At 37.4% G+C, this 13,196-nt stretch overlaps 1 protein-coding gene across 13 annotated transcripts in view; it reads right to left on the bottom strand.

Annotated features, from left to right (window-relative positions):
• CCDC171 (coiled-coil domain containing 171) overlaps nt 1–13,196 on the bottom strand; it is a 155,507-nt gene that overhangs the window by 125,234 nt on the left and 17,077 nt on the right. For all 13 annotated transcript variants that reach the window (XM_026073580.1, XM_026073576.1, XM_026073579.1 and 10 more), the window contains one exon: nt 9,866–10,012. In XM_026073580.1, the coding sequence (XP_025929365.1) occupies nt 9,866–10,012 (147 nt within the window). The remainder of the gene's footprint in view (nt 1–9,865; nt 10,013–13,196) is intronic.

Below are 13,196 nucleotides of genomic sequence, written 5' to 3'. Positions count from 1 at the left end.
TTTAAGTGAAGACAGAGAAACATTAACAGACATTATAAAAAAAAGTTCTTGGCAATAAATGTTAACCTTTTTATGTTTCCATAAATTAGAGAACTGGGGGGAGTTGAGGGGTAGGGGAACCAAAGGAAAGAATTTTGAAACTGATGTCCATAGAAGGCTTACTTAAAGAGAAAATCAGCAATATCAGGGAACTTACCAAACCTACTCCAGAGAAAGAGCTGTTGAGAGGTTTCAAATTTACCTCTTTCCAGGAGTTTTATCTACTTAACAAACAGTTAAAATAAATTTAAAAAATAGTGCACAAGTGCTCTCCCTGTACTTTCATGCTTCCAGGACCTATCCTCAAAAATATCTTGATTTAGACTCTAACAGTTCTATTCTTCCAAATATCCTACTAAASTGAAGCTCCTACTCCCCTTTACCCTTAATGTAGAATTACTGAATTACCTACAACAGCAAGTTAGAAGAATTTCCTTAGCATCCTCCAACAGATCAACACCCATTAACACGATGCTTTTACAAAACAGTACTGTCAGTCTGGTAAGAGTAGTAAGTGAACAATAAAAATAAGCTATCTAGATTTTGTTTCTTCTTTGAGAGTGTTTAAAGAATGAGCCTGAATATAATTCAATTTAAGTTTGATTAAAAGAATAAAGAGAAGAGTGAGGAAGATACCTATCACAACATTTAGAGTGGGAAAAGTTTTTGGCTGGCTTGCTTGAGTCGGACCACTGTGTCTGTTTTCACAGCGAATCCTGAAATGGAAAAAGTTAAAAAAAAAAAAAAGTGGGAAAAAAAGTGATTCTGCAAATAAAGCTTTTAGGCATATCTTACTAATTCACAAGTCCTATATTGCAGTTGACTACTAGGTCTTATTTTATTTTCAGAGCACCACTCCAAATGAGAACTCTGCTCTGCACCTTCCTTGCAACCTCCATTCAGTTGAAACAAGGCAATATGTAATGTAATATAAGGAAAATTCTACTTGATGCAAGAGAGTGGATAACAATGGTTATCCTCTCAAATGCCCTCTCAAATGGGGGTGCATCCCTCCTCTCCCCTCCCCAAACAGTTCAATTGTATTAGTCCCGGGAAACAAAAATAAAAACAGAAAGAAAAAATAACAGCTTGATTCTTTGTATCTGCAAGAATGAAAAATTGGGGCAATCATGTTCYCCAAAATTGAAAGCAAATAAAACTTTAAAAACAGAGTACCTTTCAAAAGGAAGATGCAAACACAACCCTTTCTGACTGCCAATACTGATGTAYGCTAACCGCAAGGGCAAGAGAGGTGGTCCAAAGGACACCCAAACACCCAGAAACATAGACGTTTCAGTCCTAAAGAAAATCTTGTAACAATGAGGAAAAGGATGTAGGAACAGATAGATACCTGTAAGAAGTGCTGACACACCACCCTTGCTGTCTGAAGTAGGACAATTTCATTTAAAAATAGACATATTTGCAGAAGGTTCATTTGTTTGAGTTATCAGAAGCCACTGAAGAGTTAAGCTGTGGAACTACCGCACCTATAAAAGAGAAGCACTGGGAAAACCAGTGTTTCAGCTACAGAGATTCCTGATGATCTCTGGAATGTGAAAAACAGGCCCCCAGTTATAAGCAGGAATAAAAGACAGTGTCTAGAACACAGCTGAAGAGGTATAAATCCTAGGCTCTGACCAAAGAACAATTAGGTGGAGCTGACAGGTATTCAAAGAAAGCATTCAAACAGGTTCAGTTCAAACAGGTTCAAGACAATATACACACAGAAAAATAAATCATCACTAGAAGTCAAAATATCTGWGGGAGAGATAAATATCATCTTACAGACAGTCTCCCTAAATAATGAGTAGGGCAAGTGACTTGTTCAAGACTTCCTAGCAAGGTTAGGATCCCAAACCCTATTCCTTGCTTCTAATCTTCGTCTAACTCTACAGTTTGATTCTTTAAAGCCTTGCCTCATACCAATAGTTTTGCTTTAAAACTTTGTTTAAATAAGTTCACCAGAGTTTCATGAAGCAAAGAATTAGGGAGAGAATGAAGACRGAGTTTCATTCAAGACAGGTCACTGTTAGCGACGTGACAGAAACTACCACTAATTTTGTATATTGCTRGAAGCCAAAGACAATGCGTGAACTATATTYTCCTCAAATGTCTCAGAAGATTACTCATGTAAACCTGAGCATTAGCTTACCAGTATGAACAAGCTGTCTTACTCAGAAGGGATTCAGATGTTTAAAAGAGTTTCCATAAAAATTACACATGTAGATTTGGAAAGTAACGTAGATGTTGTCTGTGTCTGGCAGAGTAATGAATTTTCTTTTTTCTGGTTTCTGTGATTTGATTGCTGAAGCTTATGGACAGCCATACATCTAGCGAATTCAAACAAAGTCTGATAGCAGCAAATAAGAAATTACTGGAGGGGAAAGAGGGAAGCTTCAAGAGGGATATCTAACCAACAATTAGCACATGAGCCTTGCTAAGCAACAAAAAAAAGTTATTAAATATATAGAAACTCAGATTTGCTTAGACTGCTGGAAGAAAAGAATCTTGGAATTGCTGTTTACCTAAGTATAGATTAGCCATCCAACCAAAGGAATCATAGACAAGTGGAGTAATCATTTGGGAAACTGACAGTCAGAGTAGAGAATTAATTCACTACCAAAGCAAGRTGGACAATAAAAAAATCAAAGTCTGAAGAAGTTGCACCAGGACGTCAAACTGAAACTGAAGCTTGAAGCTGCAAAACAACACTAGATAGAAAACTTTGTCCACTTTACTAGTAATGTCTCATACAGGTTCTACTTATACTTTTAGGGACTTCCCTTCATGGTAAACCGCATGCTCTACCAATAAGAACGATCCATTATCCAAAAAGTCAGGTCGATTCTAGTCTGTAATACATGTTAACAACTCCATAAAAAGTGTGGGCATGGGGAGAAGAGTTCTGGACTTCTCTCTGAGAAACAGAAAGATATTAGTAGCAGAATCATCTTAGCCAAGCAAACCTCTCTGAATCTGACCAAAACCGAGCATCGTTCTGTCTTGCTACAGAACCATGTATGTGTCCAACAGCTTTACACAATGTCTGCCTAGAAATAAGCCACAGGAAAACAAGTTACAGAGACAGGTTGCGAGTCCTAGATAWCATGGCCACAATCTCCCAGTTGGAAGTCAGATGGGAATACTTTCCTTTCTAACTTGGAACACTTCTTGTCGAGTCCAAGTCAGAGAGATCTATCTCAAAGATGGATCCAAAAAGCGGGTTTCTCCAATGGTTACAAAGTGTTTGGTTATCTAACATGGGTAACATTGTTTATCCCAGTAAGATTCAGTAGCAGAAGTGCTTGTCTATGGCTTCCACACGAACAAGAAATCTCAAGTAAGATATCACACTCATAGAATCTCCCAGTTTCCTTTGATATTCAAGCTGAACCAATTTCAGCCTTAATTTAAATAACAAAGATGTCTGGGATCTGTTTCCATGAAAGCACAGAAAAAACCTGTGACTTTTGAGAAATATTGTACAATACTTTAGCACATAAAATGGCTAAGAAAATTTCACTGCAAGCCCTAGAACTTGTGGACAGCCATGCTACATGTTTACTGCAAGCTCTTAAGGTTCAGTCACTTTTTCCACTATCCTGTTGCATGCCAATGCTAATGTGGTTTCTAGGATACATTTTCTGTATGCTAACATTTTGCAGCACCATTTTCCAAACCAGTCTGTGTGGCTTCTACCTTTCTCAGCCCCTCACCCCTTCTCCAAGTACCGCAAATATGAATACTGGGGCACCAACTACTAAAAGTGTAATCCAGTATCCTGCATCTGTGCAATGTCACATCCAAGAAAAYGGAATGCTTTGATATTTGCAGTTACATCAAAATCTTTTTCATCAGAAGATAAATTACAAAGAAAACAGGAAAAAAAACAGAAAAAGTGTATTTACAAAAGCTTCTAAGCTTAAACACAGTAATAGAAGTGATTTTTCTCTTCCCTAGTTGTGTTTAGATCACTTCAGCAAGAATTTTCAGTCTCACCCTACCAACAAGTTGCCAGGATACTTGCGCTTCCCCAYGACTGAGACCCAATCCTTCTATGAAACGCTCAGCCAAAATAAAATTTCCACTGAAGAGGATATATATGCACCTCATATCAGGATTGTAATCCGTCCACCCTATTTCTCTGCTTCCATATTCAGATTAAGATCTTTTTTTTCCTGCGTAAAAGCATATCCCTATAATTCATAACTTAAATCGGGATGTCAAGTCTGAGCACTTCTTTGGGAGATGTACTGACCACTTCCACCTAGTGTTAGAAATGCTGATGCCTCTTGATCATGGTAAGGTGGAGCCATCTCCTGTCCAGATAATAAACAACTTGTTAATAACAATATAGGTACTAAACTACAAACAATTCTTAACCAATGAAGTAAATGTTCTTTCAAGCTGACAAAGTGGACTCAATCCTCAGTATAAACATTCCACATATACTGAAGTCTTGAGTAACGTGACTCCATGGCAAGGGAGCCGTGCTTGACCTGCTCAGGGTATAACACTGGATCAGCAAATATAATGGTGTGGGGGCTACAGGATAACCCATATGCTTGGCCTACGGAAAAAAGTAAAATGCTAGGACTGCTAAACTGAAATAGGTTGGTTGCCCTGAGATAAAGCCCAGCCCTGCTCCAATTTGCAACCAAGTTGGGGAATGTGTTCACCTCTGGTGAACACACCTGAGCAGCTCTCCCCTTCTGTAGTACCCCAAGAGGAAAAGGTTCTCTCTTCTGGTTCTCATGCTTGTTAGCTAGTAAATCCCATATAAGGGGTTTACAACTGACAATGTTAATTTACAGAAGCACATAGACATGAATAACACATGTGTTTTGTTACTAACTGCTGGTGAGGGCTACAGAAGACAGCATTCAAACAACTCTGGTCTGGTAGCGAGTGAGTAAACAGCCTTCAACTCGGACTTGAATAATATGGTAATACATGAGATGATAAAGAGGAAAGGGCTCTCAAAGAGGAAGTCCCTTATGTTGGTAAGCATGTCACTGGAGAAACATGAACTTTGGAGTCACCACAGAGATCTCATTACGAAAACTGTGGTGCTTAGGTGGAGACTCTAGAGAGCAGAGGCTCAAGTAAGGGTAAGCCAAAGAATGTGTGCTCACAGAAGACAAAAAGGAGCTTAAAGTTTAACAGGTGGAACTGTTAACTAGCTGAGGAATGTGTCCTCTCACAACTGCTCCGGGCTTTTTCAGATCCTTCCAATAAGACCTTTCTTCTGTTGTAACTTACCTGAAGCTGCAATTAGTAGTGAGGCTAATAATAAGAAAGTAAAAAGAAGGTCTGTTTTTCTTTTTTTTGTCTGGGACTGACAATTTTTTTGATTTACATTACCTTATGTACTGCCATGTATAGACAGTGAGAAATCTACTACACACACAGCCTTAAATTATTTCATGCATATACACCTACTCTAAACACAGACATGGGCCATCATTCAAACAGAGTAAGTTTTCTTCACAGTCACCTCCACATCACAGCAGCATTACAAAGTTAATGCAAGACGATACATTTAGCAGGTCAAGAAAAAGTACTTCGGAGGCAACGGTCAGGATAGAAAGAACATCATGAAAGCTAAGGGAATGGTCTTTAAATGGCAACCCACTCAAAGTCTCAGAGATATAATGGAGCAAGTTTTGGGACATTTTTCAGGTCGTATGAGAAGGGTTTAGAAACCTTCAGAGACCCTGAGCTTCAGCTTACTAAGACTTGGCATCCTCAACCACATAAAACAAACAATAGAAAATCACTGCATTTCTGTGAACAAGACAAAGAATTTGAAATTTATGAACTAATAATTCTGTTTCTCATGGTAAAAAACACATTCCCCCTCCTCCACTGTTCGTCAAACAGTTTTCCCACCCAGCTTTTTGGCATCCAGACACATCACAAGAAACACTATTTTTATATACAAACTGCTTCATGTTTCCCAAGAAATCATCTTTCCACAGCAATGGAGCCCAGGACCAAAATAAGAGAGACTGGTTCCAGGAAATAGTAATATTTGTAAGTCGTAGAAATATGATGAGTTTAATACAAAACAAAAATATCAGGAACTTGTATGACTACTGAGTCTTAGGAAAAAGCAGCAGAACAGGAATAAGGTTTCCACTTTAATTTTTTCTATTACAGTGTGTTCTACTTCAAAAGGACTCCATGCCCACATAAAGGTATGTCACATTGACATCGTTGCAAGGTAGAAAACTGAAGGATTAGTTACTATAACAACAGTTCTCTTTCAACTGAAGAGCATACACAAACTTGCCATTATTCTCTCTTTGTTTCTAATCCCAGAGACTACAAATGTACTCTGCCCTACTTTACAAAGGTGAACGTTTCAGATCATGTTCAGAATAATGATTGAAGGATAAAACCAAAGGGTTATTTTTTAAAAAATAAGGGACTTTTCCCTCTTTTATATTTTTGTAATATAATCTATTACAAATAATTATTTAATTTATAGTAATGTAAAAGTGCCAAAGTACAAGAAGAAAAAGATTCTAAATTTATCATTGCCATTCATCACTAAAATGCAAGTATTTTCTCATGAACTTCTCTATTATGTCCAGCAGAGGGTAGTAAAGGAACAGCTTTGTGAACTCCAAAAAAGTTCATCTTCATTGCCTGTCAAGTAGTGTATAGCAAAAGGTGTAAATGCTTTTTTAATGAAAATGATGCTACATTCCACACAAATCACCTTAAGAAGATGACTGCCACCATCAAGAACTTAAGCATAGATTATCTAACTAAAAGTTCATTAAAACAAGGTAGTCTACATGTATATTGAAATAAGAGATGTCTCTTGTATTAACAGATTGTTTTCTTGTGATTAATTCATTCAGTGAATGTAATCCATTTTCTAGGAAAAAGGAATTTCAATCTATACGTTAAATATTCCATAAAGAGATATAAAGAAATATAGGGCTAGCTCATGCAAAATGTATAGCCTTCCTTCTGAAGTCTACTAATTTAAATCTTCTATATCTGAATGGAAATTTAACTCAAAATCTGACATCATGAGCAAAAATAAGAGTTGTTATCAGAATTTTACATAACTTTCTTCTTACACTGGTAATACTTGTTCCCTTACATTTAGAGGTTTTAAATAGACAGCGGGAACAGCACAGAACTAAGTGAGACTTGACCCAGGATGGACAGAACCACAGAAAGACTTCAGTACCTTGCCACACAGTGAAAACTACTGCCCAGATTTTAGTGCCCTCCTTCAGTGTTCCTTCCACAATGCATGGGAAGCATTTGGCAACTAAGAACATGATCCAGAGAAGCTAGTATGCTAACGAGGCAGCTGCTTAAGGTAGAGAGGAAGAAATTCTGTTGACAGCAATGTGTCTAAATCCCAGCCATCTCCAGGCTTCACAGAAGCACTTCTTTCTTCTTGGGATGAAGCAGGCCCTTTGGAAAATGGAGTGCATAATCCTTTCTTTCAAACACAGCTAGAAGAGAAGACTGTTGCCAGTTTCCCTCCTTTATCCAACTAATCTGTCCTTGAATACTTCTTCAGTTCCTTCCCCTCCAGTCTCCCAGGAGAAAGCCCCAACAATCAGGCTACAGAGGTGAAGAATAAGTTACCTGGTCTCTTCCAACTCCAGGATCAAACTCCAGGAGGTAAGAGAGGAAGAGGAATGACAAATTTATAAATCCCAAAATAGGTTTTGGATGCGAACTAGGTTTCAAGCTCTGTTAATACTAAGCTGCTCCTGCATATGTCTAAGTTTTGGGGGTGAGGATTATGGGTGAGAGAACCTAGCTTAAAATGGATGTTATGGACCTGAATTTTGGACTTCAGAACCCAGGTCATCCTGAAGCGGCAGCCTTTCCTAACCACAGAAAAGGAGGAACAAACTTTGCTCTACAAATGAGGATGTAGGGTAGCAGCACCTTGTACCATGCAGATAATGCTGTTGTCACAAACCCTGGTGCTTTACTCCACTTTCAGTCCAAAATCTATAGCAAGAAACACTAAAAACTCAAAATATCTAGCGCCTGTGCTTCCTAAAGAACAATGGCATTTTCAGAGCCTCATTAATTTCTCTCTGACTTCAAATACAAAAGGGGGAAGTTAGCATTGTAGGCCCTTTCAGACATTTACATGCATGCAATTAACCTTTGCAATGGTACAGCAAGATGCTAGCTGATGCAAACATATTCACTCTAGTTTAATTTAAGATGACTTGCTTTTTTTTTTTTTTTTTTTTAATTCACAGGGACTTTCACTAACTTGTATAAAACTTTGTATGCAAGACCTTTTATTACCTACTTTCCTTAACCATTGCTGAAGCAGATATATTTACAAGCACCATAAGACTGTTTTTTCTGCAGTCTGAGTAAGTCGTTATCTCACTAGATTACTATGAGCATTTTAAAAATTCTGATTAAAAAAAAAAGAAAATCAAGCAACAATGAAAATATCTTAGCTGATTCTGGTCAGTAAGATAGCATTCCCTGACTAAAACCACCTCCAGGGAAAGCAGTTTTTTGTTTTCGAGGAACTGATCTCTTCCTTTTTAAGTCTAGAGATGGATGTTGGTATCTTTAAAGCTARGGAGCCCAAAGAAAAGCCTCTTTGTAAATATTTGGAAGCAAAAATCTTTGCTTTTAAAAGGGTTATTGGAACTTCACAGTACACAGTACTTTCCAACTGAAGGTAATTCTGCCTAGGCCAATATGTCTGGCTCACAATATCTCAGAATAGATTTCCTGCAGATATTTGTGTCCTCAAAGAGATCTACCTTGTTGGTCAATAAGTCAGTGTTTTTTAGTTGATAAGCTTTGATCTTCCCTGTAGGAATTTTCTTTTGTACTTTGCCTTCAATGCAGTACTCTTAACTACCTAGCAATCAATGCTTTAAACACTTCTTTTTGTCTTTAAGGGAAAAATAAGAGAGAGGACACAGCTGAAAATTGTATGTCATTTATTCCTCCTCTAAGGACTYCGAATACCATGCATGTGCCCATTCTTCAAAATTGGTTACAGAAAACATTTAAAGATTCTACTGGTAGAAAAGTTACATCAGGATAGAAACCATCTGGTCACTGTGCTTTCCCAGAGTGACAAATATCCTGTCAAGAAAGCCTCGGTCCAGACTGTATGTTCAAGTAACATAGTTACTACAAATCCTACTATGAATCTACTTAGCAGGTAAGAAAATGTTGAAACTGAGGAGAGCATTCTAAGTAGCAGTTTTGTAAAAAATGCTAGTTTGGTACAAGATGCTAGTCTGAAAAATGTGAGACTTCTTAATAACATGTGTCACTCAACAGACAAGCAGAATAAAACCACCTTTAACATTTAAGTCTAGGCTGGAAGAGACTGCAAAACACCATGGTGGTCTTCCAKTATTTTATTTCTGCCTCCTAGCACACTACCTGGTGCCTTTCTCAGCTCCAACAGATTCTCTTTGACAAATTTACTAATTTTAGAAACCTGTTCAAAATGCAGTTATATACAGATGTTCTCTTAAGCCAAAAAGCTAGCAAGATAGACAAATTAAGTGGTTATGCAGAATTTGCAGGTTTCTTAATGTAAATGAAGTTGCACTGAGCTTAGCCTTGTTTCTGTGCTCTCATAAGCCTCCTCCCATCTAATGTTCAACCCCAGCCTCAAACCAGATACACAAAGTTAATGTCATTGACCTCTTCGGCCTGTTCTGCAAAATGGATGATCAACATTAGTGAACACAGTACAATGAATTTGCAGCCTACCAGGAGTTTCATCCCTCAAAAATAAAATTGTTCAAATACAGAATTTCAGGGCTTGTTAATCAAAAAACCTTACTTCAACTTCTTTTTTAAGTCGCTCCTCTCGTTCGGTGCAGTATTCAAGCTCATTGGCCTGTCGTCTCAGGAGTTCAGAGCAGTCGTTATGTTCCAGCTCCATATCTTTCATTTTCTTGTGCATATTTTGCAGAGCGTTATTCTGCTCCTAGAAAAAATAAAGAGTGAAGGGAATACTTGTACTGAGATAGAGTATTATACTAAAGGAGTTTAAAAAAGGAATACAGTTTGAATGGAGACGGCATAAGAACAGGTTACTAGAACCTAACAAGCTAGCACTTGTTACCAAAACCATTTACCCAACAGCACACATGCTCTCCATTCACCATCAAGTAAAATACATTTGCTTAAAATCACCATCAGTATAATATTCTGTAGTCATTCTAAAAAACAGAGTCAATGCTCCACAAAAAAACCTTACCCTGCACAGCTTAGAGCAGACTGCTCTGCCAATCTCTTCTTTCTCCCAGCTGAACAGCAATGATGGTGAGGGAAAGTGTTAAGTAAATCTGATGAAAGGATAAATATGGACAGGACGTCCTATTTGATTTTGGTTTTAATTATTGGAACTTGAAATTGAATCAGACATTTTTATAAATGGTTACTGCCATAAACTAAACAATACTAATTTTTGTCGTTCGAAGAGAAACTATTCTGTCTAGGAACCGAATTATTTTAAACAATTATCTAGGTAAACTATGAAGAGGTCAGTACTATAAAATAACCAGGCTGTTCCCTACATCCAATTACCACATTTGGAAGTTGAACCAAGCTAGAGCTGGGATAATTACTAACACTGCTGGACTCAGCAGTTCTGTGGAGTCATAGCTATGGAATCTCACGTGTAAGACCACCACCCCAGACTGGGAGGAAAGTAGCCAGATAATGAACCCCAGCAGCCCAGTACATACTTAAGCTGGAGGATCCCAGAAGTGCCAGAAAGAATAGCTTTGGTTTAGTGGACAGGAATAAGCTTTTCCATAACTAGCATCAGAAACAAGCTCTAAGTCCAGTGATTTAGTTGAAGGACCTTCAGAGACCCAAATTGTTAAAATGGCTTTCTGTGCAAAAAAAATAGAAAGATTACACTAAGTCCTCCTGTTCAATTATTCCTATTCAACATCACTGCAAGACTTTTCATGAAAATAAACCAGAGCTATCCAGTTGGTCTATAAATTCTGCTATTAATCTCATGTCACATGTTCTTGTTCCTGGAAATTACAAACCATTTGGCGTAGCTAGAGCAGGGAAGAGGAGGAAAAGAAAATGAATTATTCATACAGAATGATTCTTTGGAAGATTGAAGTCTAACAGGACCATGCTGATACATGAAGATTAAAGAAATGCAAGTCTTTTCCAAAGTTTGGAAAGGTATTTTAAAAATTCCTCCAGACTGAAGGTAGAAAGTTTTGACCACTCAAACATGACAACAATGGAACTATGATTGTTCTACAATGTTAAGTGTTATCAATTATTAACTAAAAAATTAAGTTTATTTTCTCTCTTCTTTCATGCAGAGGCATTACAGTACGATTTTATTCATGTCCTCTGGGGGGAAAAAAAAAGGGACACGTGTCAGACACATGTGGAAAAAAGTGTGGAATGTGAAGATAATTCCAATACTTCAAAAATAACATACCCAGATATGAACTAATCCCCTAATACCTGCTCCTGTAATATCAGGTCAATACACAGGTTTCTTCCCACTATCATGCTAAAAAAAAGTTTAACTATTCACATAGAAATATATAACTGTTCACACTACACTAAAAAGACGCAGAGATATTGATCTCTTTGGGTACATTTTCCTGACATTAACAAAAGTACAGTGAGAAAAGACTTTACTGATGAAATAATACTTAGATGGATGGAAAATACTACATCAAGACTTAAAAATATTTTAAACTGGAAATGTAGATAACACTAACTAGACTAAAATTGACCTGAACACACCAGGTTTGTCATGTAACTCAACAGGGGTTGTACAATTTCAGAATCCGACAGAAGACTTAGAACTTTTCAGATTCCTATCCAACACAGAACTGTGCAAATTATTCTGATGGTCACCTGCATTTACAAGGTACAAAGAAAAATATTTTTCACTTTGCAAAAGGCATAAATAAGTTTATATACCTGCATGTCACAAAGCACACTTAATATTTGTTTCCTTATGAAAAAGGCAACTGATTTTTTTTTAAAAGTGTATAAACAAGGATTTCACAAGTAGTTTAAGACCGACCCCTGGATTATTTCTAGGAAGGAATATTATCTTTTGGATAACCACAAGGTGATGCTATTGCTCTTACTATACTCTAAATATTTTCTTTGATTATGAAGCAGATGGCATGCTTAGCACACSCAAGAGAGCACACTACAGAACCTGTTGGAAAGCTGAGAGGATTACTTTCCCTCTATCTCTTAGAGACAGTAAATTAAGCTGACTTCATTTCTGTATGCAACTCAAAACTGTCATAGCCAGGCTCAGAATCACAGTTCCTGAAATGCAGCTTTTCTGACCAGGATTTGCATACTTGCTTAGAATCTCATTTCTGTGTACATATTAAGACCAAAATTAAATCAACTCTATCTAACTTTCTTTTCATAACTCAGAAAAACTGTAAAAGTATTTAAAACAGGCCTGTAAATACATGGTTCAAAAGACTGGAACACTTTTGAAGTTACCTTTTATAAACCCAGATCTTTCAGGCATTTGTTTATCTGCCCAATTTAAATCAAATAAAATTTAAAATTTTATCATACACAACTTCCAAGTAACAATTAAGGCAGGCAACGGCATTTTTAACATTTATATATTCTGTATTTGCTGATATTTTTTAGCTACATATATAATTTATAATTAGGGTGACTGGCAGGGGAACAAATACAAAATAAATTAAAGTGGGGAAGAGAATGTTTCTCCTGTTGAAGTCAGATTAAGATTTGATGCTTAGTAGTGAATCAGGTTTACTTTAGGAGTGAACAACTTTCTAGCTTTAATCTACTTACAAACTGAACACTTGTCTCTGCAGATGATCTTTACTTCTGCATATATACCCACTGGCAGAGAATACAATGTCCCAAACAATCCTCTAGTCATGATGGTAGGCCAAACTTCACTGAGACAATGTACTTCTCGCCCTGATGGGATGCACCCACGAGTGCTGAGGGAGCTGGCAGACGTTATTACTAAGCCACTCTCCATCATCTTTGAAAGGTCATGGAGGACAGGAGAGGTGCCTGAGGACTGGAAGAAAGCCAATGTCACCCCAGTCTTCAAAAAGGGCAAGAAGGAGCACACAGGGAATTACAGGCCAGTCAGCCTCACCTCCATC

The sequence above is a fragment of the Apteryx rowi genome, unplaced genomic scaffold, assembly GCF_003343035.1.
Source record: "Apteryx rowi isolate R43461 unplaced genomic scaffold, aptRow1 scaffold_37, whole genome shotgun sequence".
In the NCBI taxonomy this organism is placed as follows: Eukaryota; Metazoa; Chordata; class Aves; order Apterygiformes; family Apterygidae; genus Apteryx; species Apteryx rowi.
The sequence above is the reverse complement of the archived record's forward strand: the minus strand, read 5'-3'. Positions and strand labels throughout refer to the sequence as shown.